Below are 27,920 nucleotides of genomic sequence, written 5' to 3'. Positions count from 1 at the left end.
CATTCCGAGTAATGTAGCAATGCCTTACAGTGTCTATTGCTTTATTATCTCATTAATAAAGCCGTATGCTCTCCTTCATGCCGGGTCTCTGAGCAATCTGTCTGTTTCTCTTTCAATCCTCTATTTTAGCCTGTAAATATCTTCAAACTTGCTATCTCTTTCTACTGGAATTTTCCAAATCTTAGGCCCTGGGCTCACTAACTGTGACCGTCTGTCAAGATAAAGTTTTGTCTCTTTAAAAGACAATCACATACAAGTCTTTGTTTCTCTCACTAAAGATCCGTTGCTGCCCGTACCTAGTGAAATCCAGGTCACATGTCTGAAGACTTATTTTGGGCATTCTTCTTTTAAACCGTAAGTATGTTTTCAATTTGCTTTCTTTCCTCTCTTTCAATTCAGAATAGCTTTTATTACTAATTTAAGAACCATTATCAAACTTGGACCTGTGCAAAATTCCTAGGAAAAGCAGTGTTTGCCACAGTGAAATATCAAACCAAGCTCATGGAATGCTAACTGAAGCACTGTACTTTCACAATAGGGGATGAGTTTCTTGACTATGCTGTTGGCAAACCTCTAGTGATCAAATGTTTTTGTACCAGGTCTAGCTCAGGTATTTCAAAGAACAAACACTGTAAGCTTGCACAGATGTTGTTCTCTGTATGATAAACATACTAAGGAAGTTTATCTTTGTGCGGTTCTAGTTAAGGAGGGATGGGTTTCTGTCTGTCTCTAATGCTGATTGTCCAAGTCTTATTAGAGATCCCCATTGTAACACTGGTGGAACCACCTGCAGTAGAATAAACACTGGTTGCAGCATGCAAAGAGGAAACTATCAGGCAGCTAAAAGGGTTTCTTCAACACAATTTACATGTAATGTAATGTGTGGTGGCAAAAGTAAAATATTCTTCTTCCATTAATTCAAAGGGTCCAGTGGAAAGTGATCAGTTCTGTTTTAGAAGACAAAAGAGATAATCTTGTTGTAATGGCAACTGGTAAGTTACTTCTGTGTCCTAAAAAGCAGTGAGAAATCTTTTTCTTTTAGGGGAGAATAGGACATTGGAACTTGGGGACTGTCCATGTGGCTCTTAGGAGCAGAGTGCCCAGGACTTGTGTGAGACTGCAAACTTTGGCCAGCTGTGCTGGCTGCTTGTAGTTGTCTATTTTTTTTCCCTGCTGGCCTTGAAGTAGAGAGGGACATTGAATGGATGCCAATAATATATATCTTGCATCTTTGTTTGTCTGCTAGGGGGACAAACATCAGCTTCATTTTTAGGGCTCAGGAAGGTGTCAGAGTTGTTTTATACTTTCTATACTGCTATAAAACATAGCTATGCGTTGTTTCACTTCTGCCTGTGTTTTTCTTTTTTCTTCAAGGATATGGGAAAAGTTTGTGCTACCAGTTCCCTCCTGTTTACACTGGATGTACTGGAATCGTCATCTGTCCTCTTATTTCCTTGATGGAAGACCAGGTACTGCAGCTGACGTAAGTAATTGCTGTATTTTCTGTGGAAACCCGTGGATTCTGCTCGTGGCATTTCTCAGTGTTTAAGGCTGCAGCTTTGTACAGCAAGCTGTTTGTGTTTCAGCTGTAAAACGTACGTTTCTCCAGGAATGCATGTAAACTAAATTAATTCAGGGATCTAAAGATCACTGGATTTGGCGACTACAGGATTTGGAGGCTGAATTTGCAAAGGACCTGTGCTGGTGGGTGGTTTCTGAAGGTAGATCCTTCTCAATTATTTCTGTATTCAGAGGCTCTGTTTATGCAGAACAAATGAATGGAGGAACTTCACGTATTGTCTGAGCCCATGAGAGCTCTGTCAGAATTTCACAGGGCTTCCTTTGGGTCCAAACAGTAAGAGCTGAACAATACAGAGCTGGAAGATGAAGGCCATTCAGATCAAGGTTATGACATAGATTTCTAAGATGGATGGTGAGATAGGTCTAACACCTGTTGTCTTCACTTTTAAATCCTGCCACAGACCTTTTAAGTAGGCAACACTGAGTCACTCTTACATGAACAGTTATAGGTGTGGGCAAAATCTTTGATTTTAATACCTGCTTTTTATACTTATTTGCTGTTATAACAGCTATTCACTGTTGATACCTTTATTTTAGCTACTGCCTGGGAGAGTCTGTTGGAATCACGCTGAGTTATCTAGTTCATTCCTGCCTTGTCACGCTTAGAAAGGGCATGTCTTTTGTGACAGAGGGGATATGAAGATTTTGAAGAAAGGAACATCAATTACGTGTGGTATTTTCTGCGGCAAATTCTGGCTTTGTGCAAATGAATAGCTGGAGAGCCTCAGCTGGCTGTATAGCCAGCTTCTGGCCCAAGTATTAATCAGCAGGGTGTCTATATGTATTCAGCCACTTCTTTGGCTTTTGTACTGTTTTCCTCAGTGTAAAGCGTTTATTCACTACCTTCTCAGTAGGTCATTGATTTTTTGAAGGCTGAAGAGAGTGAATTTCTGCAGCCTAATGCAATTCAGTGATTTGGCTGTCAGTCTGGGTGCAGTTCTACCAGGGAATGAAGAATGAGAGGGGGGAAAAAGCTATCAAAACATACTGCTGTATTAAAATGCAGCACATCACCAAGTTAAGGAGATGGGTTGCATTGTCCTGGAAGAGCTCAAATATAAATTAGCTGAGTTAGTAAGCATCATTATTGTATTAAACACTAAAAAGCAGCCACCTGATTGAAAACTAGCAGATGTAGCACCAGTAGCCTAGAAGAAATCATAGGGTGGGGCAAAAAATTAGCAGCTAGCAAGCTTTTATCTAAGTCTGATGAACTGCATAAGGTAATGAGAAAATGTACCTGCTATATTTTGTTCTTTTGGATGCTTTATTAGGGAACTTAACTCATGTGAAAGCAAATGATTTTAATCTGATTGCACTAGTGAAGTCTGTGTCTAGAGGGGACAACTGGACAGGGAATGGACAAGGATGTGGGTGTCAGGAATAGTGACTGTAGTGACTGATTGCTACTGTTTTCTGAAAGGCTTTTCCCATAAAGGGCCTTGGAAGGAAGTAGTCTCTGACCCCACAGCTTGAGCTTCCTTTACCAAGCGCTGGCATAGGCTGAAAACTGAGGTGGGAAGTGTTCATGAGTAAATCGATATGTGACTGTGCTTTTTTGCTGCAGCATGTCAGGGATTCCAGCATGCTTGCTTGGTTCGGCTCAGTCGAAAAACGTCAGAGATGGCATCAAAGCGTAAGTCCTGTTTATGCTGTTTGGGACTGCAGGCCCTAATGCATCTGTATTTGAGAGAGGTGAATTTGTCATCTTACAAACTCTCAGTCCTGGCTCAGGCCTTGAACCTGCAGTCAGTAATAGTGCTTACGTTTACCCACAATGAGCGTTTGGGAGGCATAGAGCCACCCTCCTGTGCCCTCTGCCTGGAGAGGGGGGTTATTGATTCAGCTTTGTGCCGTGGTTTGTACGGGAATCACAGGTCTTAAACCTGTATTTGTCGCAGAGTCAACACAGCAGCCCTTTCCAGCCCTGAAGGCTGGTAAATCTCTCTCCTGTCGCACTGTTTACTGCTTTGTTTTCCTACTGATCTGGAATGCTTTACACTATCTTCATTTCCTTCCTTCTGTTGCCCACTCAGAAGTCTGTCCGTGTTCTCATTTACATCTAGATAGCCACGATTTCATTTTGGTTGGTTGGGTTGTCTGGGGGGTCTCCTTCTGTGACCAAGTATTTTCTTGGTGTTGCAGGGGTCAATACAGAGTCATATACATGACACCCGAGTTCTGCTCAGGGAATTTGGACCTACTTCAGGATCTTGACCAAACTATTGGTAAGTTGGGGGTAAGGTTGAGGGGGCAGGCAGCTTCATTTCATGATTAACTTTTTTAATGGTGTGACAACTTCATGCCTGTTTCTCACCACTAGTGAGCTTGGAGGCTAGTGTATTGGCTGCCAACAGGCAGTGTCAGAAGATCCATTATAGTGTCTTAACTTGTCAGATTTTCTCAAAATACAGCAATAAAATTCTGTTTTGAAACACTATTGCATCTTGGTAAGTTCTGTCGAACAGAATGTTGCAGCTCGTGCATCATCATAACAGTGTAAATCCTAGGTAGATAACACAGAAAAAAAAAAGTCTTTGTTTAGGGAACTGAGTTTGTAGACCTGCAGACAAGTAATACTGTTCAGGAAGATGGTGAACAATCTGAATGTCTGGAGTTCTGGGAAGCTTACGCTTATGCTTGGCCTCTCTGACACCAGGGCACTTTGAACGTGTCGATTAGAATGCCGTATCTGGACTCAAGTAAAGGAGTTTTTTGATTTAGAAATGGCAAGGGTATTTTCCAGGCACGTCTTTTAACACTTCTCATCTGGTATTTTTCTGAACTTATATTTGGTTCCTCAATACAGTCCTGAGATTCTCAGGCTTTGTTTTACAATCCAGGAAACTGGTGATGTCTGTAAACAGTATTTTTGACAAGTAGTAAGGCAGTTTGGAAAGGGGGGGGAAAAAAAGGGCATAACCATCAGTAATGGTTTACAAATTTGACCCTTTGTAGGTGATGTGTTGGAGATTTGAAGCTTGGATAAGGAAGGAGAAGTGTATGGGGGGGGGGAGGATCTGTTAGAGCTGTTTCATCTAATTTGTACCAAAAAAAAGCCTATATAAAAATGGTGGTTTATTTGCCATGTAAGTATTGCATCCGTGCTGTGGTTCTGTCCCCACCAGGTATTGCCCTTATAGCTGTTGATGAAGCTCACTGCATTTCTGAATGGGGCCACGACTTCAGAAATTCCTTCAGAACCTTAGGCTCACTAAAGAAGACTCTGCCAATGGTAAGGTTTTCAGAGGTGTTTGATTTCCAATGTAAGAGGATACAACTTAATTTCACACAATAGCTTGACATTTTATCACTTTATGTTACTCTTTGGGAGTGCTTACCGTGCTGTTTTTGGGAGCTTGTGCAAGTCCTTGCTAGAGAGTGAACTTCATTGTGGTTTTGATCTTTTTTCCAAATCTTTAAATAGAGGATATTCTGAACCTGGACTGCCAAAACTTCTGAAAAATAATTACTTTTGTTGGATCCCTGTGTGCTGAAAGGTGTTGATCCTAAGCTCCTGGTTTACTTGCAAGGACAAACAGTTAAAACTTCCAAATGCGTTCCAAAAGCATTTATTGGATAAACTTCAAAACTTAGACCTGAACTTCAGATCCTATTCTTGAAAATTTTCCCTATGTGTTCCCTAACCTTAGCCAATCGCATCAGAAAATTGCTGCAGACTCACAGAGATGCAACTAAAGATAGGAATTAAGAAGATTCTGTACATTAAATGTTCTGTCAATGTCTACCCTCCTTAACAGTGCAGACCAGAGCTCCAGGAGGCGAAATATTAACTGTTTTCCAAATAGCTGAGCTGATCCAGTGAGCATAATCAGATTAAAGTGCCTGTTTACATGCTAATCAGTTTTGACTTATGATCTTAAATCACTGAGAGGTATTGGACTTTTGCTGTCTTTTTATTTCAGGTTCCCATTGTTGCTTTAACTGCCACTGCAAGTCCCTCGATTAGAGAGGACATAGTGAATTGCCTGAATCTGAAGAATCCCCTGGTCACATGTACAAGCTTTGACAGACCGAACCTGTACTTAGAAGTTGGACGACAGAGTGGAAATGTGATTAGGGATTTGAAGCAATTCCTTACTAGGAAAGGAAGGTAAGGATTTAAGCCTGTTTTGTGTTGTTCTGTCAGATATTAAAGTATTAAATACCAAGGTATCAGTAGGGTGTACTAAAAACTGTCACCAGTCTTCAAATGATCTGGTGAAGAGGTGCCTGGACTCTCTCCCTAGTCATTCATCATGTTCTCCCCCCTGCCCTTTATCTTCCTTCCCTAGTTTAAAAAAGGTTTTGAGGCAAAGAATTGTGGTATCCCACTGTTTGCATGTTGTTCACTGTAGGGTTTTCAGGATTGTTTTGTGCTCAGGAGACCTGCCAGCACTCCAGCGATTTGACTGAGAGTGATGTATTAGCTGGTGGGTTCCTTCCTAAACGATAGCGTGGGTTGATAACTAATCTAAAATATTTTTTTTTGTGGTATTTTTTTCTGAGAAGGCTGATCTAGCAGTCCTTTTCTGTTAGCAGACCCACCAGTATACCCACAAGAGTGGGTTTCCTGCCACTTTCATCTCCTTGTCACAAGCTACAGTGTGTGACTCTACAGCAATATAAATAAATCTCGTAGCTCATTTGTATGCTATTACATAAACGTAGACCTTTTAAGTGGCATCTGTAAAAGTTTGTTTCCAGATGACTTTCAGGGAACTGGGAGGCCTTATGCTGCTACTTCTCCAGCATGGACCAAAATAATCTGTGTTTTGCAAGACACAAGACTGCCAAGTCTGCTTTTCCAAAGGACAGACAACTTGTAAACAAGTACTACCTTTTTGTAAAAGGGGCGAAATGCCTCCTTTTTCTTGCTTTGCAAAGGGCTCTTCACATGCTGTGAAGTCTGGAGATCAGTCTCAAGCACTGAAAGCTGTGTGCAAGCAACCTAGGAGCACAAATATATTTGATCCAATAGCTCCGTGGGAAGATGCTAAGCTGGCTTTAATCTATGGTACTTCTGTATGTAGTGATGACATTTCATGCTAATCGTGGTATTATCTCTGCATAACATATTATCTGATCTGTTTAAATCTCCAAGATGATGAGTTGCTGCAGAAAGCTGTGTTGCTTTTTCAATTAGGGTCAAGCGGAGTTTTTGCCAAAGGGTCACTTCATCTGTTCTGCGTTTTAACATGTTGCTACTACTTTTAGCAGTTCTGAGTATGAGTTTGAAGGCCCTACCATCATCTACTGCCCTTCAAAAAAGACCACAGAAAAAGTTGTGTCTGAGCTGGCTAAACTGAATGTGCCCTGTGGCGCGTACCATGCTGGAATGGGAATTCAGAAAAGGAGAGAGACCCACCACCAGTTCATGCGGGATGAAATTCAGGTATCTAGAAAACTAAGTCTGTGTTTTCTTATTTATAATTGCAGGGTTTCCAGTAGGGGAAAGAATTTGGGAAGATCATTGTTTCCAATTTACTTTGTATATTCTCTGTTCTGGGCAAGAAATTGCTGGCCTGTGCTGCCAGCAGTATGTTTCCTGGCTTATGTTTCGAATTCCTCTAGTAAATCTCTTAAAATGCATAGCATGTAAGGAAGCTGGTGGTAACTGGAACAATGTCCTCCAACATCCTGTGAGCTGCTTTCATCCTGTAGCTGAGCAGGCAGAGAGCTATCCTGGGGCTTCTGTTGTTCTTCAGGACAAGTTTTGTCACCAGTTTGAGGATAACTACCTGAAAACACTCAGGCATTTGCCATCATGTAGCATTACTCACGACTGTAATCCAGTGCTCATGCTGTGACCCAGATCAGGCTCCTTGTTACCAGTGAAGTAGAAGTCAAATGAGAATTTGAAGCTGCTGTATTTTAGGCTGAATTTTGAGTCATGGCAAGAAGTTTTCACCAACAGTGCAAGCACTAGTAGCAACCCAAACATATTTTTGATGTTCTTTTCAAAACTTATGCTGTGTGGCTCCTGTTTTGTAGTGTGTTGTGGCTACAGTGGCATTTGGAATGGGCATCAATAAAGCAGATATCCGGATGGTTATTCATTACGGTGCCCCTAAGGAAATGGAATCCTATTATCAAGAAATTGGGAGAGCTGGTCGCGATGGGCTTCCTGCTTCTTGTCATGTCTTGTGGGCTGCAGCAGACTTGACTTTTAACAGGTAAGTGACTGAAGACAGCTGCTTCGGCATAGATAGCCAAAAAGTATCCAAAGAAAGAAGCAGGAGGGGTTTAGTTGAAATCATCATGAACTTGTTAGCATAATTCCAAGTATTTTTCTGCATACACTCAGTACTGGATACTAAGTATGTTGTATTTATTCTAGATAATGTTAACATTACCATACTTGTCTATTGAGTGTCCTTGTTCCCGTTCTGCTTCCTGAAGATGTATTGCAAGGCAGACAGTGATGAAACTTGGTCACTTGTTCTGTAAATCCTCTGCCTTGTTTATAGACCTCTCAGTGCCCGTTAGGAGTTTGGGAGCTGTAGAATTTTTTCCTTCTCTCCTCTCTCTCAGGAAATCCTGATAGTAGAGGTCTCTTGTTGATGTTGTTAGGCAGTGTAGGATTGCAGAAATGTCTTAGCTCAGTCTTTGGAACTTGTGTGACCAGACTGCCAGGCTGTGAAGCCATGTACTTCTCTGTTCTTCCTTTTCCAGGCAGGCAGAAGCTTGCCTCTTCCCAAGTTGAGCTGGAAGTGGTGTTGCTGCATTAATGTGAAGCCCAACGCCTGCAGTACTGGTTTGTTTTCCATGCCTTGTGTGACAGAGAGCATGGTGCAGGTGGTAGCTCAGGTTTGGCTCATGCAGCAGCTCAGAGCATGGGCAGAGTGAGTTCTCCATATGCCTATAAAGTACTCCCATGCTATTTTTTTTTCAGTTGGATGCTTCCAGTGACTATTGTAAAGGCTATTACTTTAGGCATTAGGTAGATGTGCCCTAGCATACTGCCACAGAATCCCTTAAAAGGAAGGTGGCTAATATACTAGCATGGCTTCTAATCTGGCAGTAGCATCAATTGCATCAATCAGAACTTAACAGATCTTATCTGGAAAATGAGAGGCTGAGTGAAATTGCCCTCTGCCTCTTCCTCCCTGCTCTGTGGCTTTCAACATGGATTTCTGAAGCTTAGTAGTTTGTGGTGCTATAAGAAGCTCAGTCTCTCCTTCTGCACAGTTTAGAATAATTGTCCTTGTAGAAAAGCATGAGCATGGTGTTCTGACTGTGCCCCATGCTGTAAGGATCCAGATTATAGAGAAACAGGCGGGTAGCTCGGGTCTGGCTTCAGGAGGATATTTTCTCCAGCTGTTTCCAGTGAACCTGGCTGAGACAGTCTGTGATACTTCATTGTTGGTATGGCAGGGGGGTAGTTGTCAATACTTACGGTTCTTCACTTTTTATTTTGACCGACAGACATCTTCTAACTGATATACGCAGTGAAAAGTTCCGATTGTATAAACTGAAGATGTTGGAAAAAATGGAGAAGTACCTTACCTCAAACAGCTGCAGGAGGAAGTGAGTACTGCACTTCATTGCATGTTTTGTATAGCTTCAGTCATTGTGACTCGGTCACAAGGGTAAACTGTGGCCATGAGGCCTCTTCAATATCAAGAAATACAGCCTTTGGCGTATTTATACAGATGTATCAAGTGTTCCTTATTTACTTCTCAAGGAAAAGAAATTCCTTTTCTTTAGAGGAATCAGGGCCAAGTAATTGGCTCCCCAGTGAATTAATTAATGATGCTGATTTCAGCTCTGTTTTCTGCGATGAATTTAATGTAAATTCTTGTTCTTTTATTTAATTCCCTACTTTCCCTTGGGTAGAATCATTCTGTCTCATTTTGAAGACAAACAGCTCCGAAAGGTCTCCTCCGGCATCATGGGCACGGATGACTGCTGTGATAACTGCAGGTGCAGGTAAGCATTCTTCCCTTAAGACTGATACAAGAGGTTATGTTCTCTCAGGCTGACTTACAAGGCAAATTACCTGAAAGAATTGACTTTTTATGCATTTGGTTTTGCAGATGTTCAGCCTGAAGCTTATCTTTGTTTGAACAGCTGTCCCTAACTTGCTACACAATAATTGAAGAAGCTGTGAGGCAGGTTATAAGCAATAAGTTATGCTGTGGGAAAGCCTGTAAATAAACTGTGGCCACAGTTCCCCAAGTGGTTTAAAGCAACTTTCTCAGGCTGTGAAATACACAGTGGTTCATCGCTTTGTAAGTCCTGTTGAGTAATTAATCCCAAAAGAAACGCCTTGAAAGCGGGATGTGGTGCCATGTGTCTAAGGTTAAATGGCCAGAGTGTTAAGGGAGCTGCTCTCCTCTTAACAGTGTGTGCTGACACACGTTCTTTCTGGTGCTGGTAATAATCTCGGATGTGCTGAAGGGAAGCCAGGGGGTCAGGAGTCAGTAGTCACACAGCTATGAGCAGAAACACTTTCCTCCAGCTGTGGTGTGTGTATACATGCTCGCTTTCCCTGAAGCTGTAATAAGTGATTCCTTGTTCTTACTGATAGCATAGTCCTTTATGATCAGAGATGAGATGTTACAGTGTGTTGCTCCTGGCAAAAAAAAGTTACAAGCTTGCTTACACTTCCTATATGCTCTAGGATTAAGGAAGTTTTGTCTGAGCCCTGCCAAAACTAACCAGTTTTGGACTAACCAGTAACACAGTGAATTTGTTACATAACTGAAATTATTTGGAATATAGAACATTGTCCTTCTCCATTTTTTGTAGTGATTTGTGCCAATAATTTTTTTTCCAGTCAGTAACACATGCAGTAACAAGCCATAGAAAAAAAAAAAGAGTTGCTGTTTCCTTCAGTTGTTTCCATTTTGTGTGTGTTTACTGGGGAGAGGAAAAAAATCTCTTGGCTATTAGATGCAACTAAACAAAGTCTGATGCCAAAGACAGTCCAAATATTTAAACACTGAATTTGGAAGATTGCTGAGATGACACTGTTCTGTTGCAGCAAGTACCATGAAGAACTGTTTAGTGTTTGGACATGCAATTGGGTTAACTGTGTGTGATCTTGGTTTTGGCTTCATCTCGCACTTTCAATCTTAGTTCTTTATGCTTAAAGGCATCTTTAGTTGCTCACATAAACGTAAACTGAGGTGTGTATTTTATTTGGTTACCACTTGCTAAATGATCTTTGAAAGAAAGGAGGGAGGACTTGGTTTGTATATGTATATATGTATATTTCCCTTGTGCCTTTCAGAACCTCCCGTCTTGTGACCTCCAGTGACTCAGAAGGAGGCTTACAGGACTTTGGACAGCAGGCCTATCAGCTGCTGTCTGCAGTGTGCGCCCTGGAAGAGAAGTTTGGAACTAAAGTTCCCATTTTGTTTCTACGAGGATCTGTAAGTGATATTAACAATCATGGTTTGTGCTCTGAGAGCAGAGAGGCCATTAAGGTGTCCAGACCATTTATTGATACACCAAACATCACATTGATGCACATTTATATTTTTAGTACCTTTTTCTCACAGTAGATAGATAACTGGAGAGAGGTAGGATAAATTTCCTGAAGCTGTCCAGCACCACTTCCCATGTAGCCTTTAAATGCAACAGGAATAAAAAAGCTGCAAACCTCCTAAGCATGTTGTACTTTCCTCTTGTGCAGCTACAACGAAGGAACGGCTGCTGTCTCCAAGCTTTTGCTGTCTTGGCTCTTTTTCTAAAAGGTATAACGTGCACCCTCATATGGCCCAAGAGCTTAGCTTAGAAACAGTGTGTTACTTGCACTGGACAGAGCTGTCCTGTGTTTTGTGGATTACTTGGAGTAGGTTATTGGCAGTTGACTATTAACCCAAACATTGGCAGAGGTTCTGAAGCTCTTCCTGTAAGTCTTCAGCCCTTATGCTCTTTATGGTGAGTTTAATGTCTTTGCAGAGACACTTAAGTGGCTTTTCTGTGGAGAATCATCCCTTCTGTTGTCCTGGAAGGAGTAACCTCTTCAGAGTTAGACCAAACAGGTCTCTGCTTGGTAATCTGTTGGTTTATGTTTGAATAAAGCACGCGCTGGCTTGTGTTCTGGCTTTGTACTGCTGACTGACTTGCAGCAGTGAAACAGGAAGTAGCGTATTAGAGGAGTATAAGTATAAATTATCTATGAATATCTTCACATGCAAAGCTTTTAAAATACTGGGGAAGAATGCACCAGACATGAAACATGGGCATAAGAACAAAATCACTTCAAATGTTTACAGCCCAGAAAAAAATCACCTGCAGTACCTGATAACACTCAGGGAATGATGTCACAGCAGCTTTTTTAATAAAAGTAATTGTCACGTAAGTGTGGCTAGGATAAAAATACATTGTTAACCATTTATAGTGGTTATATATATATATATATATATATATATATATATATATCACAGAATCACAGAATTTCTAGGTTGGAAGAGACCTCAAGATCATCGAGTCCAACCTCTGACCTAACGCTAACAGTCCCCACTAAACCATATCCCTAAGCTCTACATCTAAACGTCTTTTAAAGACCTCCAGGGATGGTGACTCCACCACTTCCCTGGGCAGCCTGTTCCTATGTCTAACAACCATTTCGGTTATATGTATATATATATAAAAACATAATATATATGTTAGTCATTTATAACACAGACTTTAACAATCCAAGCAACTTTAAATTATTAGACATTACTGGCAGAATTGACACTCATGCCAAATCGGCACTGCAAATATGGAATAACTTCTTATTGCTTACAAGAATACATTTTTTCTGGGCTAATATACATTTTTTAAGTGTTTTTCTTTGCTCTATTGCCTCAGTTTGGCCTCTAGAAGAAATGTATGAAATATTCTCTCAGTGCCACCATAAGTTAAACAGATCTGTCTGAAGATAATGGGTGTATTATTTTAAGAGATCACATAGCTTCTGGAGAATTGATGTGTTTTTTTGTTGTTTGTGTTTGTTGTTTTTTTTTGTTATAAGTTAGTGGTATCTTTTTCTACCAAATAAGTCCAGGTGACCTCCAACAGACTTCAGGTGGACCACAGGGGAGGCCAAGTTTCACTTAATATTTGAAAGCTGAGTAAGACTGAACAAGGTTTCCCCATGGGAAACCTTGAACTAGAAATACATTAATAGAAATATTATACTACCATTCTAAACCAAGAAGAATGTGATATTTAAAATGTGCATCATTTATCAGTGACCAGGAATTTATAGTTACGTCAGCAATGATTTTATTGTTATTAATAGGCTTCATGACTCATTGCAAATGGCTTTTAGTAGTAACTCTAACATTTAGTAATTTCTAAGTAGTTAAAATTGCAAGTGTGGCGTAGGACTGACTTGTCAGAAGCCAGAACACTATGACATTTGTCCCAAATATGGAAAAACGTTTATTGTTCTGCATCTTATTCCTTTTATAGAAATTTCTATTGTTAACTTGCTCTTAAAGTCAAAACTCCGTTCTGAAAACATGCAGCCATTGGAGTAATTAATGTAGCTGGCATAACTGAAAGGAACGTTTCCAGCTTTAAAATAATGCTTGTAATGAGTTGAATGAGGGCTGTCTAGACACGAGGATGCAGGACTTGGCTTTTTCTGCCTGCGGAGGAGGTGACTCCCTTGAGTTCAGTCAGGGCTTAGTGCCCTGGTCCCATGCAGCAGTGAGGTGAGTCTCTCTTCCACGTAGTTCCCATGCCCTGCTGCCAAAGGGGTGCCACAAGCCCTTCTTCCTGCTGGTCCACTCCTGCATGTGCTGGACAGGAGCTCCCTGGCTGCCTGAAATTCTCAAGAGTGCTCTTCCCTGCGGTCCCTGGAGATGTTAGGAAGCTCAGCAGGCCTTCCTTTTCTAACCACTGCCTTTCCTGCATCTCAGATTTGTCTTTCTCTGCTCCTCTGCATCAGCCTGTTCTGTTCTCCTTTGTAAAGCAAAATGGGCTCTTGAGGGTAGGAGACCTGTGTTTGTATGGCAGCTAACACAAAGATGATTCCAGAAAAAGTGCCAACAGGCATTTGGAAAGCCTACAAGAACGAGTCCTGTAAATGCAGAAGGCAAGCCTCCACACCACTGTCCCCTGTTGTCTGAGATTATAACGTAGTCATCTTGCATATCACAGTACACTTACTTGTAGCATACGTTTTTAAATCTTATGTGTGTTAGAAATAGCATGCTATATAATGTATGCAAATATTCGAGTCTTTGTATACACTAGAGCATATGTTTAGTGTAAATATATTTGTGTAATCCAAAAAATGTAGTTCTGTAGACCATGTATTCCTCCCTAGGGGAGGAGACACTCAGCAAAACTTCTTTGAGACTCTTTGACCTGCTATCACTTGATCCTCTGTTACTTCCTTCTTTCAGAAATGTTCTCAGCTTTTCAGACTGTCAGAGTTTCCCTTCCTCTGAAAGGGGCTTTAAGCCCTCTGCAGTCTGTTTGGGTCTTTGAGATCATGGGATGAGAACCTATTACAGAGGACCTCATTGGCTTTTTTCCCCCCAGTGTGGACCACTAGTAAGGGATGAGGAAATAGGCAACTTTGTCAAAACAAAAAAATCCTTGAAGTGAAGGCCAAAACATTACAACAGGGAGCTGAAGTAGAGGAGGAGCCATAGAGCAGTTATCTGTAGTCAGCTTGTTGCGGGCTCTTCACCCTCGTCACATCCTGGGATTTAAACAGGCTTTTTTTTTTTGTTGTTGTTGACCTATTTGCTTTTTCTTTAAGTTTTTAAATTAAAAATACAGGTAATAGCTTCTACTCAAACTCAATTCTTAGATATTCAAACATAGTGATGTATTAAATGGATCTGAGATTGCCCTGAACAGATTAAATATAAACTGCACTAATGTGTTGTTTTTTTTTCTTTGGTGCCTTGAGTGGCTGGGTTGTTCCTGTAACTTCCTCTATGTGCAGAAGTGGAGATATTTTAATAGTGTTATAACCTCAGTGTAGTTCTGTCTGGGGGCTTGCTTCAAAATGAGCTCACTGGTTGTGATCTTTTTCACAGCACAGAAGTGGGTTAGGTTAGCAAAGGTGAGAACGCTCTTCAAGCAAGATGGACAAGGCAATAGGAGCTGTTGTAAATGTGGTTACTGTGGGGAGTGTTATATAAACTTGAATAAATGTTTTTGGCTTGTGACTTCACAGGGAAGTTCTTCTGTGAAGGTATGTTCTTGGAGACACCGTCATATCTCAGGATATATCTCACTGGGTATATTGGAAACTTCCTTTCACAAAGGCTGGAGAAGCCTGACCAGTTCTCTCAATTTCAGAGTTCCCAGCGTCTGCCAGAGAGGTACCGAAAGCATCCTCTGTACGGTAGTGGGAAGGACTGGACAGAAAACTGGTGGAAGTCACTCTGCCAACAGTTGATAATGGAAGGATTCCTCAAAGAAGTCTCTGGGCATAACAAGTATATGACCACGTGTGGGCTTACCCAGAAGGTACTTCTTGGTGTGAGACTACCCATCAAAGACTTTTGAGAAATCTATAGCTAAGCCATACGTTTTTTTGTTTGTTTGTTTCTTACAGGGAAGAAATTGGCTTTTGAAATCTGGATCTACCTCAAATCCAAGTCTTCTGTTACAGTCCAATGAAGACTTAAACCTACAAAGACCTCCCAAAAGGTACTTACAGTATGCATGTCCTCTTGAGCACCTTACATTATTTTAACATCAGACTGGTCTCTGAAGCCTGCTTCTCAAGATGGCAAGTTTGACAGGAAATTGCTGCATTAGACTTTGCAGCCAAACCTTTTCCCATACGCAGTAACATAATATTTTAAAGTCAGTAAATCAGGTGAAGATAAGAAACATCAGAGGAAAATCTGCCAAGATTTACCTTTTTTTTAATGCTGATGAGTTATACCATGAGTCTTTAACTAGAGCAGCTAAGAGTTTTTTCTCTGTTTTGCACTTAACCTACATTTTCATAAAAGTTAGCTTTTCTGCTTCACATTCTTAGCCTAGGTAAGAATTGCTTCAACGTAAATGTGTAAGGGTTTGTCTGACTTTGTGTATTTTCTGAAATTTTAACTTTCAAAAATCTTGGTGAGTATATCTGCAAAAGCGCTGTGTGTTGTCAGTGGTGGTCAGCCGATTTGTCATCGGAGCGTATGGCTTCATGAAAATGGCATGTGAAGTTTTGCTTGTGATCTTCCACTTCACTGTGAAGTATAACTCATTTTGTTGGTCTTCTTAAATATGAATTTAGGCCAACTCTCTTTGAAGTGAAAGGTAAAGAACTGAAGGCAGCGGAGGCTTTGCTGTGACAACAAATACTGTTAGAATGAAGCTCTTCAGTGTTGGCCTTTGGACACGTCTTCAGATGTCTAGATTGTAATTACCTGATTGATTTACTTTTAAGCGACACATTGTCAAAGTGCCAGTTTTCTTTTGCCTTCTCTAATTTTCTATTGTGACTTTTTAGCTAGTCTACGGGTCTTTTAGAAGTATAGAAGCACTTGTTTGTTCATAAACAGTAAGAAGTGGCTAAAAGTATATGCTTAGTGCAAACCAGAAAGTTGATACTTGTATGTTTTCTCCAGAAATGGGATTTTTAAAATTGAATCTTTCTATCAAGACAGCATTGTCACAGAACTTTGATTTCTGCCATCAGAAATCCTTGTCTCTTCTGTAAGACAAGATTCTTGCTCCACATTAAAGTTTTAGTATTTTGCGCAGGCTTTGAGGTCCTTGGTGTTTCCCTGGAAATGATGTTTCTAATACCTTTAATAATGATAAGGAAGTGTGATCTATCAAAAAATTTAGCTGTACAAAGTTCCATTCAGTTTGCGTAGCAAAATAATAACTTTTTTCAAATGGCAGCATACAAACAATTCAGTCTGATTTGAGTAAGATAGAATTCTTTGTTTTTATTACAACAGTAAATCTTCACCTGTGGCATCGGCGCAGGTCTCCCAGAGCACAAAAGGAACAAAGCAGTCACCAGGCAAGCAGGTCAGTATGGGTACAACTCCTCTTGTGTTTTTACCCATCCTTGTTCATATTAAAAACCTTGCAAGTGTATCATGGCATCACAAATGTACACTTTGCTGCTTACAGCAACTTCATTTGAAATACTGTTAAATTAGCATTTGTCTGTCTTCTTCTTCTGTGTTTTATAGATGTCTTTGTATGAAATGTTTTCATATGAGAAAAAAGATGGAATGTCCCCAAGAAGGAATACCGTGCTTAACAGGTACACTATTCTAAACTAAAACAGAATTATGAAGTTCTGACTACATAATAGAAGTATTGTTGGTGATACGATCCTTAAAACCAGTACACTGCTTTGAAGTGACCATCAAAATGTTTTGACTGCAAGTAACTAGTATTTAAAAACAAACAAACAGGACTTTAAAAATGTCATTGTTTCAAAACATTGAGCTGCAACATGTAACGAGCTTTGCAGAATTTGTCAAGATGTGTTAAGCTTAAATACTTCTAGTGTGTCATAGGCAAAGCAAGTTTTATTAACTGTGAAATGTAAACTTTAACTGGTTTTACTTCAAATCCAATAGCAAGAAAAATAGAAAAATGTTAATTAAAATGGAGTGATTGCAGCTTTATATTAGATACTTTTACTGTGGCCATTTATTTTCAGTCAGTATTTTCTACGTGGTGGTTGAAACTGTAATTGATTTTAAATTGTGATTTAGACAAACTGAGAATAATTGGTTTCAATTAAATGCAATTAAGCTAAAACATGACAAGTTGTGGCACTGTCTTAAAACTGGCAGAACGGAACATGTGCCCTGTGCAGTCATTGTGAGCGAGCATATAGGTTTAGGTTTCTGCCCTTTTATTCACTTCTGAGATCAAGTTGAGGCTTTGTGAGGTTAAAGAATAAAACAAGCTTTTGCAAAGGGCAGACAAAGTAATTTGTTCTTGAGGATTGTGTAGCGCTTCAGGTCACACTGACCTTGCATTTTGGAGCAGTTCTGTTCTTTCAGACAAGCAGCCTGATGCTGGCAGAAAATGGGAGAACCAGATGTCATTTACGCTGAGAAACTGCCACTGTAGCCACATGGAGAAAAGTTTTCTAGGGACAGCTACAAACTAAAACAGGTTATTTTGCACTTTGCTTAGCAAAGCAAGGAAAAGACACTCTTGTTCTAGTTTGTCTACTTGCAGATACTGCACTGCAATGATGGCAGTCTAATTGGAGGTAATATTCCCCAAACACATGAGTCTGCTAGCTGTGATGCTGCTCTCTACACAGACATACCTAGTAGTAACAGTAGCTTATTTTGCTTACAGTATGGCAGCTGTGAGCTTGTCACTGATGCTTTTAAAGTTATTAGCTCTTTCTAGCAAAGATCAATATTACTGGGCGTGGGTAGAAATTCAAGTTACTTTGATGGGATGTGGTCAGAACAGTGTTATGAATGGACTGTAAGAATACACTTTTGCTAATAATACAGAAACCCAGGTGCAGGTCGGGACATAGGTAGCTTGCTCACTATTTGATTTTTGTGCAGCAAAAGATTATTTTTAAGTTATAGGACTAGCCGCTGAGGAATTCCGTTAAATTTGGCCTTGGGGTACTGCTAATTCTGCCCAAATTAGCTCAAGTCCTTTATCAGTGCACCTGCTAGCTTGAGGAGCTGGGCCACAGTCTGACTGTGCTGTCAAAGGGCAGGCCAAAAAAAAGTCAGGCTGCTGCTCTCTTACAGCCCAACATGCAAAGTTCATGAATAAATTAATAGAACACAAGGTCTGACTGCTCACTTCGTTATCTTTCTTTTAGTTTCCCAGAACACTCGCCTGTGAGATCTCCTTTGAAGTCCCGAGAACCTGTTTCATCTCCAGAAAAAGAACTACAGGTAAGTCTTTGGAAGAGAGGATATCTGTGAATTGCAATCAGCCTGAAGAGCACAGTCCCACTGAATTGAAGTAACTGGCTTGGGCAGCTTGTAATAGTACAAAAATGTCTTGAAAAGGAGCCCTGAAAGAGAATTTTCAGTAAGAAGATTGTTAATGGATTGTAGGCTTTTTGTGTATTAGTGGAAAGATGAGGGAAGCTTTAATTTTACCTCTCGTATTTGAACTATTCCTACGTGCCTGATCACAAGCTTCTTTCTGAGAATTTGTCTCTCTTCTTCACAGACTGCTCTGTATGGCAAGCTGTTGACTGCTAGACAGAAGGTGGCTAATGAGAAGGCAGTTCCGCCAGCTGTCTTGGCAACCAACAAGATCCTGGTGGAGATGGCCCGAATAAGGTAAAGCCAGCATGCACGCCTTTTAGATAAACTCAAAAAACAATTGCAAGCCAAATCACAATTTCTCTTTCTGCTTTTGGGAGTTTGCCTCATTGGTAAATGAGCAGCATTTTTCCTGAGAACTTTATCATAATACCCTTGTAAAACACTTACAGGTATAAGTTAAATAGCCATTAATGTTAAACTCTTCTCTTCATGATAGTTCTTATTTAAAAAAAAAAAAAAAGCCAACTTTGCATATGTCTCTGTAACTAAGCCTTCTGTCAGCTTGACGGTCATGGAGGGAAAGGTGCATGTTGTCTGATTGTTACTTGTCCAACTGCTCTCCAGTGTGTTTTAATCATTCTGCTGTGTTCATACCTGGTAAGGGTTACAAGAGTATTCAGGTCAGGAGCTGTCCCTTACTTTGCACAGGTAGCTCTGTAGCACAAAAGAAGAACCAAAATTTTGTGTTGCTCTTGACTACTGAAAGGAAAAGAAAGAAAAACACTTTCTTCATTGCAAGAGAGGGTATTGTGGGGCAGCTCGGTGTTTAATGCATCTGAAGAGCCCTCCCCAGCTGCTAAAAAGCATTAGGTAAACTGTTTGGAAGGGATATGTTCTTCCACGCATCTCTAGGCTTATATATTTTTAGGAGGTAAAAGCAAATAAATAACAGATGTAACTAACATCCTCTGAGGTATTAGGCAGCAAACCTGAAATTTTTGCTGTGGTCAAGCTTCAAGATACAGAAGTGCAAACAGTGAAACGAATTAGTTCCAGAGATGATAGTACAGTAAAAATATTTTTAAGTAGTGATTATTAGAGCTGCAGCTCTAGCACATATCATTCAGGCACTTAATGTTTCAAAGCATCAACATAGGATGGTTCCATGGCTTTTATTATTCATCCTGAACCAGGCCTACAACTGTTGAGAATGTGAAGAGGATTGAAGGTGTATCTGAAGCAAAATCAACCATGTTGGTCCCTCTCCTGGCTGAAATTAAGGACTTCTGCCAAGCGAATGGTTTGCAGGTATGATTTACTAAAGCGTCTCCTACCATGCAAGAGCACTAAAAGACAATTTGGTCTGCAGCTGTCAGATTTCTCCTTCAGGGTTTGTCCTTGTCACAGCTTTCCCATCCAAACAGAGCAGCCAAACTGTTAGCCTTGTTTGCAAATAGGCCTTCTACATCTGAACGTCCTACGTGGTGATAACGTGAGGATCTGGATGATAAGTGTAGTCATCTTGAAAGTCCAGGGTGTACTTGTAAAGACCACCCACCTAGCAGGGATGAATATCCAACCAGTGCCGTATTACTGAGAGCTTGCAGCTAGTTTAACGATTTTTGGGCTGGAGTCCAAAGGTTTAGGAAATGTTCCCTCACCAGTTTATTGCTTCAGTAGACTCTGAGGGCAGGACTCAAGTTTGCTTCTGTAAATTTCTCCTTAGGAGACTGACAGAGATAAGAAGCCTTCTGGCTTTCATGAATACTCTGCTCTGTTTTCATAGTTGGTTTTACTTCTGTCTGAGATTTTCTGTAAAGTGGCTCCTCATTGCTCTTGCCCTTGCAATGGCAAGAGACTCCGCTAGGAAGGGGCAGTGGAGCACAGGACTGGAGGAGCTGTGCAGCTGTTTAACTTTGGGGGGGTTGAATTTCCCTGTAAATCTACAGGTACGGGAATTTAGATGTCTAGAAAGCAGATAGAGCAGTAATACTGCTTCTCTGTGATGTGTGAGATAACTCCTTAGTACGCTAAACACCAACTCATCTTTTTCCTCAACAGCAAACTATTGGGTATGGGGACTGCAAGCATTCCTGTTTTTCATGAAATCTGTGATAAGCAAAAATTTAAAATAAATGGAGAAACTTCCTACACAAAACAGCAGACAGAATACTGTAGCTTGTCCTGATGGAATAATTTTACATATGTCGTAAGAACTAAGAAGTTTTGTGTTGATCTGGACACTTTTTGGGGGCTTTTTTGCACGTCTCTTGACCAGTTCCATGCTTTTTATTAAGATGGAGTATGTGGGTGTCCATCCTGATTCCATCTCTGCTTTCTTTTTGTGGAACATGGAATTGGGGTCAAAACCAACCTGCTCAGAGATGAAATTCTGAAGAAATAACAGAGTTATTCTTCAGAAAATGGCAGGGTAATTCATTGGTTGTTACTGAGATATAATCCTTTTACTCTTCTTTATCTTACTCAGATGGACGCGTTCCCTACAGATCAGAAAGAGGCATCTCACCGGAAGCATGCTAGAGCCCTTTCTCCCTCAGAACATGTCACATATGTCTTGTTCCAAGAAAAAAATCTCTCCGTGGTAAGTTTCTCCCTGTGGAGGTCTCTTCCTTTCTGAGAACTAATGGTGGGGATATTTTGTTGAGGTAAGGATTTTGCAAATGTTTTCTCTTAAATCCTCTGCTAGGTTTTAGTTCCACCTAGTTCTGTATCTTTGCCCTTAATACTTTGAGAAGAAAAAAAAGAACTTCCTGATCAGGTAGCCTGCTGGAAAGGGTAGTCATCAGCTTAAAGGGTGCCTAAGGACTAATTAACAAGAAGCAGTTGTATAATTCTTAATGGGTAACTTGATGCTCCTTATCCACCAATCCTCATGATAGTATATGTAGTGTCTGTATTGTCTGGGGGAGAAATCAGTAGACACATGAAACCTGTTCTTTCAAGGAAGACAAGTAACCAGTTTCAATTCTGTCATTGAAAAGTGCAAGTTTAGGTGGAGTAAATGTGAGATGTTTCTCTTTGCAAGTCTTGTAAGAGAATTCATTTAATATATTTGAAAAACGAGGGAATTTGTCTTGGTGCTGTTAAACATGTTCTGCTCTGATGTTGTAAATCATATGGATTACTGGGAGGTCAAGTGCATCCTAGCTACTGAACAGGAGATGTGTGAAGCTTTATCAGAGTACCACCTCATGAAGTTGGAGCTGGGTTGATGCTTAACTATGAGGCAAAAGCCTCCACTTCCCTTGTAGTAGAACATTCTGGGATTCAGCTGCCACAGGGTGGGAAGAGGGTGGTAGTGAGCCGTGACACAGGAACATGAGCTATAAAGCAGGTTGCAGTGAGCCTTCAAGGTGGCCACACAGCACCCTTGCTGACTAGGGCCTCTCCTCATCTGACATACAAGGTAAGACATTGCACTCAAGCTAAGAAGTAGCAGCCTTGAGAGAAAAATGCTTTTTACAGATGGAAAAGAAATGAGGGAAGCATTAGAAGTGATAAAGCGCTTGTGGGGTGAGGGGTTGTTGCACAGCTATGTGACAGTTCCCCTGTTGCTTTTTGGACATGGGACATTGCCAGGCTTTGAGCTTTCAGTTATATTTCAGAATGCTTCTGCCACCTTAATTCCTTCTGCCTTTGTTTCCTTAGAGGACTATAAGTGAGACCAGATCTCTTCCTCTCTCTGAGATTGGCACTCACCTGCTCCAGGCGATGAAAGCTGGCTATCCTGTCAACCTGGAGCGAGCAGGTTTGACTCCTGAAGTTAAAAAGATCATTTCTGATGTTATCCATAATCCTCCTATTGACTCAGGTGAGCATTACAGCCCTCATCTGAAGCTTCTCACAGCAGTGGTGTACTAATGAAGAGAATGCAAAATATCACAACTCTGGTACTCCTTTCACTAGCATCTATCACTTTTTTGGAAGACCCATGACAAAGCAGAGCATGGCAATGACAGTTGTTGCTTTCCTTCCAAGGTTGTGTTTCAAAATAGGGCAGTCAGGCCTCATTAAATATCAGAAGAGGGTATCACTCCACAGCATAGTGGAAGGATTTGTATTGCTCTTGAAAAGACCCAGGCACTGCTCTTAAATGTGTACTTACTCAAGTGGAAGTCAGGCAAGCTGAAAGAAATCAGCCTGGTGGTGTCTTCCCATGAGCAATGGCATCTGTGAACAATATGCTGAATAAGAGTAGTAGAATTTCCTTGGGGAAACAAGATGATGCTTATTTACGAGGATAAGGTTGGAAAATCACAGCGCCGTGAGCTGGTGCTGTTGGCTAATTCAGGGGCTCAAGACAGCCACGTACTTATGGCTCTGCTCGTGGGGGACTTAAAGTTCAGCCTTGCCCTCAGAGCTGAACTTGTTAAGCTGGCTGAACTTTCTGACTTTCTAGCTTTGTGACTCCTGTCCTATTGTGGGTGATCGTATTCTTTCAGCAGCAGTTACAGGCCCAGCCAGACTCTCTGCTTACTTTGTTAAACCTACTGCTCTGCAAGTTGTCGATTCCAGTATAACAGAAGATGGGAGGCCTGAGTTAAAACAGCCTTCCTCTCAAGAGAAAATAGTTGATAGGAGATGCAGGTTAGAAGCAGGCTGATTATAACATTTTAGACTAAATTTGAGGGTGGTAAGTTTGTGCAAATGTTAGGTCATGGGATAAATCTCCCCCTCATTCTGGTTTCTTATGATACAAACCTATGGATTAAGTTTCACTTCTTCTAGGGCTTTCCATGCCTTAATCTGTTTGTGCTTTTATGAGGGAAAACTGATACTTTACAACATAAAACTATGAATGAGAGAAAGGACAATTCTTTTTTTTTTTTTTTTAATAAATAAATTATATTTATATTTTTTCCAAGACACCACCAAAATTCAAGCAATTAGAACACTTGTTCCTGCAAATATTGAACTGTATCTCATCCAGATGGCTATTGCATTATTGGAGAAAGAGAATGGAAATAAGGCTCAGCGTGGTTCAGGTGCCAAAAGGGTGTTGGTGTGGTCGGATGGGCAGCAGGAAAAAAGAGGAGCAGATCAAGCATGCAAGGAAGATGCTTTGTGGAGTGAAAGAAAGGTTAGTAAAAGAAGCTACAAAAGCAGTTTTGTTTTTTTTAAAAAAAAAAAAGTTTTCCTTTCCATTGTAGGAGCAGGCCAAAAGCTGTTTGTTGCTGTTTGCAGTAGTGTTTGGCATTTGCATCTTCCCAATTCACCTTTTCCTGAGCTCTGGATAAGAGTCTTGCTCCCCTCTGAGACAGGACCAGAAAGTTCCTCCTGCAAAGTGTTGGCCTAGGAAGAGGGCTGTCTCTGTGCATCCCAGCTGTGGTCTGCTCAATGTCACTTCAGTTGATCTCTTCCTGTGTGGTACTCTTAGCTCACATCTGCTCTAGTAGGTACTGCATGTGCAACCTGAGAAAGATCAGATACCCGGTGGTCCCACTGCTGTAGACTGCCACAAGTGCAGCTTAATAATGGCCTCAGAATAAGGATGAACACTTCCTGCTATTGTTCAGCCCTTCAGAAAGTAGATACAAAAGGTTCCCTATAGAAACAAAGGATTTCTCAGTAGCTGGGACAGTGGAAGAAAACTAAATTCATATTTCTGCCTGGTATGAGAAACTTTGGTAATCTTGACCCTTTATAGACAGAGTCTATGTTCTGCTCTCACCTTGCTTCTAATGAATGACCCAATACCCAATGACTGATGTGATGTGGGAAAAGTGATCATTTGTTTAGAAAGCTCAAAGATACCAGGGGAGCTGAAACAGGAAAAAGCCAGGGGCAACACCTGCCAGAGTGGTTTGACAGCCCTTCATGGGCGCCTCTGTGTAGCTGTGATAACATGAAAAGTGTTGTGCCCTATGTCTGAGTCTTTGGGAGGAGTTTTCTCTAGGAGAAGGAAATACAGAGCTCTCTACTGCAGTTTGAAGAAGGCTAGACAAGCCTTCTCAGCCGTAGGGTGGTCTCTCAGCATTCCCACAAATCTCTGAAAGTCCAGCTCAGCACCTTGTACAAAAAGCTGCCCTCCACTGAGTAGCTCAAGGTGGGAACAGTAGAAAGAAATTCCTAACTGTAAATCCTCTTGCTGCTTGTACTAGGATTTCACGTCTGTTCCTTACAGGGTTTTGGGATGCCTTCTTTAACTTGGGCTCAAATAATTTTTGGAGCCTTGCCATTTTGCTGAATTGATTGCTTCTTGCCTTCCTGAGCACTATTTTGTTCCTAAAATACTAGTGTCTGAGCCTTTTTTTCCTCTGAAATTGATCTGGCAGTCCATTTGCATTAGCTGTAACTATACTTCATTTTCTGTTGCTGTTGGAGCTAATAACAGGAATGACATGCTATTAGAGATCAAATTAATATTGTGCCAATGAGTAGACTGCAAATCTAAATGCTAATCAAAACAGACTTCATTCCCTTCTCTTACAGAAGATATCCGTGTTCAGACGATATCCTTGTTCCAATAACTGTAGCAAACAGCTTTTAAAACTGCTAATGGGAGACAGATGTGCACTTGATGCAAAAATCTAAGCTTTAGCTTTTTTCAACCAGTGACCAACAGGTATTACAGAGAAATCAGGAGTTAATACTTCTGTGCCTTCAACCCCATTTTCACCTATCACCTTTGCTTGAAAACATATCTGAAAATACAGTACTTGAAATGGAAGTCCTTGGAGCCACTGGGACAGAGGAAGAATTCTTTTCCACTACAAGTGTCCTGGTCAAACCACAACAGGGAAAAAAAAAAAAACACCTAAGTAAAACTTCCAGTTCCTATAATTGAAATTAATGCATTTCACTTTTTCAAGTTTTATTTTGGTTAAATGGATAAATGGATAAGAAATAGTTACAGATCTCATTCAACAGAGGTGTTGAACTCCTGTTTATAATTACAGGCTAACTTATTTCCCCTTTAAAAAAAAAAAAAAAAAAAAAGACCCAGCCTTTCTATTGAATGTAGTTATTGCTTTAATGCATGTAACAGCCTGCTTCATTCCTATCGTATGCAAAGGCACAGAGCACAGATGACACCCAGCCAGGTGACAGGGGTGCAGCAGGCCACACGAAGCCCATCGCATTGGCCTCTTGGAACCAGCCAGCCCTCAATCCTGAGGAGGAGGAACTGTTTTCTGACTCTCAGCCAAAGGTGAGGTTGCTTTGTGCCAGAAACAAAGTCCAGATTTGGTAATTTTGTTGATTATCTTAAACCAAAATCCTGGCTTCTGTTTGGGTTCTTTCCTGTGCCTAGAACTGCAAACTTTTTTCTGCTAATATGCTTGACTTGGATGCTCCTTGAGTTGCCCTCGATGTGCCTGAATCCGATGTGCCTATGCACTTCTACAGCAGCAGTCTGCTTTAGGAATTTTTTTCCCTAGAAGATCTTGCTAGCCCTCTAGTGGCAGGTGCTCCCAATACCTCAGGAGGACATCTGGCTCCCTTTCTTCTACTAGGGTGCATGAGATGGGTTTCTGGCCACACTGACGATTTGTGTTGATGTTCATATGAACAAGCTTTATGATCATACAACTGCTGTTTCTCTGAAGGAAGGTCACATGGCTCTGAGCAGCACCACTTGCTGTACAATTTGCCTCAGTTTCTGGTCTGAGGCTGGAAAGTGGATGTGAACACACAACATGACGCAGAGAAATCCATTGTTGGTGGTCTGGTCAGTTTATCTCCATCTATGAGCTAAATTGTTAGGTAATTTGTAACAGTACAGCAGCATCTTATCTGAAGCACTAAACATATTAGAACATTATTTCTGTTTCCTGATCATGGCTTCAGAGAGCTTCAGGAACATCAATTCTGAGTAAATTGCCTTTGTTCTCAAGCAGGAACAGTGTAATGGTGTGTGTACCCTTCATTCTTCACCTGAGTGTGTGCTGAGAGCTCTGGTGTTGTGCATGCACCTCTTGTTCTAGGCTCTGCAGCAGCCTGTCTTCTGGCTGTAGATCAGTCCTCCTGGTGCATTTCCCAAGGGCAGCTCAGCAGCAGTCTTGAGATGAACATCTCAACAGTTTGGTCCTTCCATTATTTAAAAAATGAAGGGTGAGCAGAAACACATTTATCTCTTGGCTGAGAGCTATTACTGGAATTCATGCTTTATGTTGCTGTGGCATCTTTCCCATCACTGCAAGATGCCTCCTGCAGTCACAAAGTGCAGCGTGTTCACGCTGTCCTCCACGAGTTCTGTGGAGCTGATGACTTTCTTGTGGAGGAAAAGGAACCTTGCACAGCTAGTGGTGTTATAAATTAGACCACACAATTTACTGGTCTATTGAAATTATTTTATTAATCAAGTAAGCAGACACAAGCAAAACAGCGCTGGGCGGCTGGGGAGTCTCCGCTCCGCAACAGCACGCAACTTCCCCTTTCCAGTGTCGCTGTTTTATAGCATTGAAGTTCCGGCTTGTCGAGACTTGTCGAGACCTGTCGAGACCTGTTGACTTGTCGACTTGTCGAGACCTGTCCTGAGACTGCGCAGTCTGTTGTTGGGGGTCGTTATTCTTCCTCCAGTGATCATGCGTTGTGCTTGTGTTCAGGTGGGGGCAAAACAGGATGTCTTGCTTTGTCCCCTTGTTACAATGCCGTGAGTTGTGAAACCTTATCTCCTCAGTAGATTCTTTAAATTCTCAAGGACAATGAACAAACCCCTACTAATTTATCACAGTGGCAGGTGCCCACAGTGCCACTGGTGGCTTTCAGCCCCTTTTTCTCAAGCAGTCATTAGGGGAGGTAGCTGATACTGCTGATCTATCACCAATTTGGGGCACCCAGGTTTGTCGTCTTGGGTGTGTTTGACAGATTTTTGTTTAAAGGCAATTCCTGAGGATCAGGATAAACGTTCTACAGCTGTGCCAGCATGCTTTGGTCCAGGCCCAGTGGTTTTCTTGGGCCTGCCTAACATTTCCATGGCATGACTTGATTTATGACAAAGTTGAATATACACTTGAAAAAGGCTCTGGACATCAGGGCTACAGACATAAGCTGTCCTGGGCCAGGGTTAGGTGTTAATGTCTCCTGAATAGCATGGTTTGGGGTGCAGAACTGTAAGTTAGAATGACATGTAAAAAAAAAAAAAAAAAAAAGCTTTTTAATTTTTTTTTAACACCTTTTCCTTTTTTGCAGGGTTCACAGCCCCCTTGTAAGAGGAAAGTGCCTGCATGGTTTGAAGCCCCAGCAGCCCCGGTTGTGCCTGTGCCCCAGATCAAGAAACCCAAAGCGGACACAAGAAAAGGAATCTTTAACTGAAGCTTTTATTTTCTGTAACAAGTGTACGTGTACGAACGGTAGATGCACTGTGACAGAAATGACTCTATATGGAGCAATACTTTATATGTAGCACTTGGATCTATGCCTTTTTTTCACTGTGTGAAAGTCCTTTATTAAAAA

At 41.1% G+C, this 27,920-nt stretch overlaps 1 protein-coding gene across 2 annotated transcripts in view; it reads left to right on the top strand.

Annotated features, from left to right (window-relative positions):
• The window catches only part of WRN (WRN RecQ like helicase), a 40,738-nt gene extending 12,922 nt beyond the window's left edge, over positions 1 to 27,816 (top strand). The window contains exons 11-34 of one of the 2 annotated variants that reach the window (XM_084286308.1): positions 279 to 354; positions 925 to 992; positions 1,375 to 1,483; positions 3,149 to 3,217; positions 3,727 to 3,809; positions 4,710 to 4,816; positions 5,508 to 5,695; positions 6,799 to 6,976; positions 7,576 to 7,757; positions 9,010 to 9,111; positions 9,421 to 9,513; positions 10,820 to 10,961; positions 14,848 to 15,018; positions 15,107 to 15,201; positions 16,461 to 16,533; positions 16,701 to 16,774; positions 18,326 to 18,401; positions 18,685 to 18,797; positions 19,697 to 19,811; positions 20,992 to 21,105; positions 22,173 to 22,335; positions 23,390 to 23,604; positions 25,540 to 25,674; positions 27,657 to 27,816. In XM_084286308.1, coding sequence (XP_084142434.1) covers positions 279 to 354; positions 925 to 992; positions 1,375 to 1,483; positions 3,149 to 3,217; positions 3,727 to 3,809; positions 4,710 to 4,816; positions 5,508 to 5,695; positions 6,799 to 6,976; positions 7,576 to 7,757; positions 9,010 to 9,111; positions 9,421 to 9,513; positions 10,820 to 10,961; positions 14,848 to 15,018; positions 15,107 to 15,201; positions 16,461 to 16,533; positions 16,701 to 16,774; positions 18,326 to 18,401; positions 18,685 to 18,797; positions 19,697 to 19,811; positions 20,992 to 21,105; positions 22,173 to 22,335; positions 23,390 to 23,604; positions 25,540 to 25,674; positions 27,657 to 27,779 — 2,864 coding nt within the window. In that variant the 3' untranslated portion in view covers positions 27,780 to 27,816. The remainder of the gene's footprint in view (positions 1 to 278; positions 355 to 924; positions 993 to 1,374; positions 1,484 to 3,148; positions 3,218 to 3,726; positions 3,810 to 4,709; positions 4,817 to 5,507; positions 5,696 to 6,798; positions 6,977 to 7,575; positions 7,758 to 9,009; positions 9,112 to 9,420; positions 9,514 to 10,819; positions 10,962 to 14,847; positions 15,019 to 15,106; positions 15,202 to 16,460; positions 16,534 to 16,700; positions 16,775 to 18,325; positions 18,402 to 18,684; positions 18,798 to 19,696; positions 19,812 to 20,991; positions 21,106 to 22,172; positions 22,336 to 23,389; positions 23,605 to 25,539; positions 25,675 to 27,656) is intronic. The other variant, XM_084286309.1, reaches the window with a different exon arrangement.
• Positions 27,817 to 27,920: the final 104 nt, after the last annotated feature.

This window comes from Netta rufina, assembly GCF_964035555.1.
Source record: "Netta rufina genome assembly, chromosome: 4".
NCBI classification, from domain to species: Eukaryota; Metazoa; Chordata; class Aves; order Anseriformes; family Anatidae; genus Netta; species Netta rufina.
Note: the sequence above shows the minus strand (reverse complement) of the source record. Positions and strands in the feature narration are given on the sequence as shown.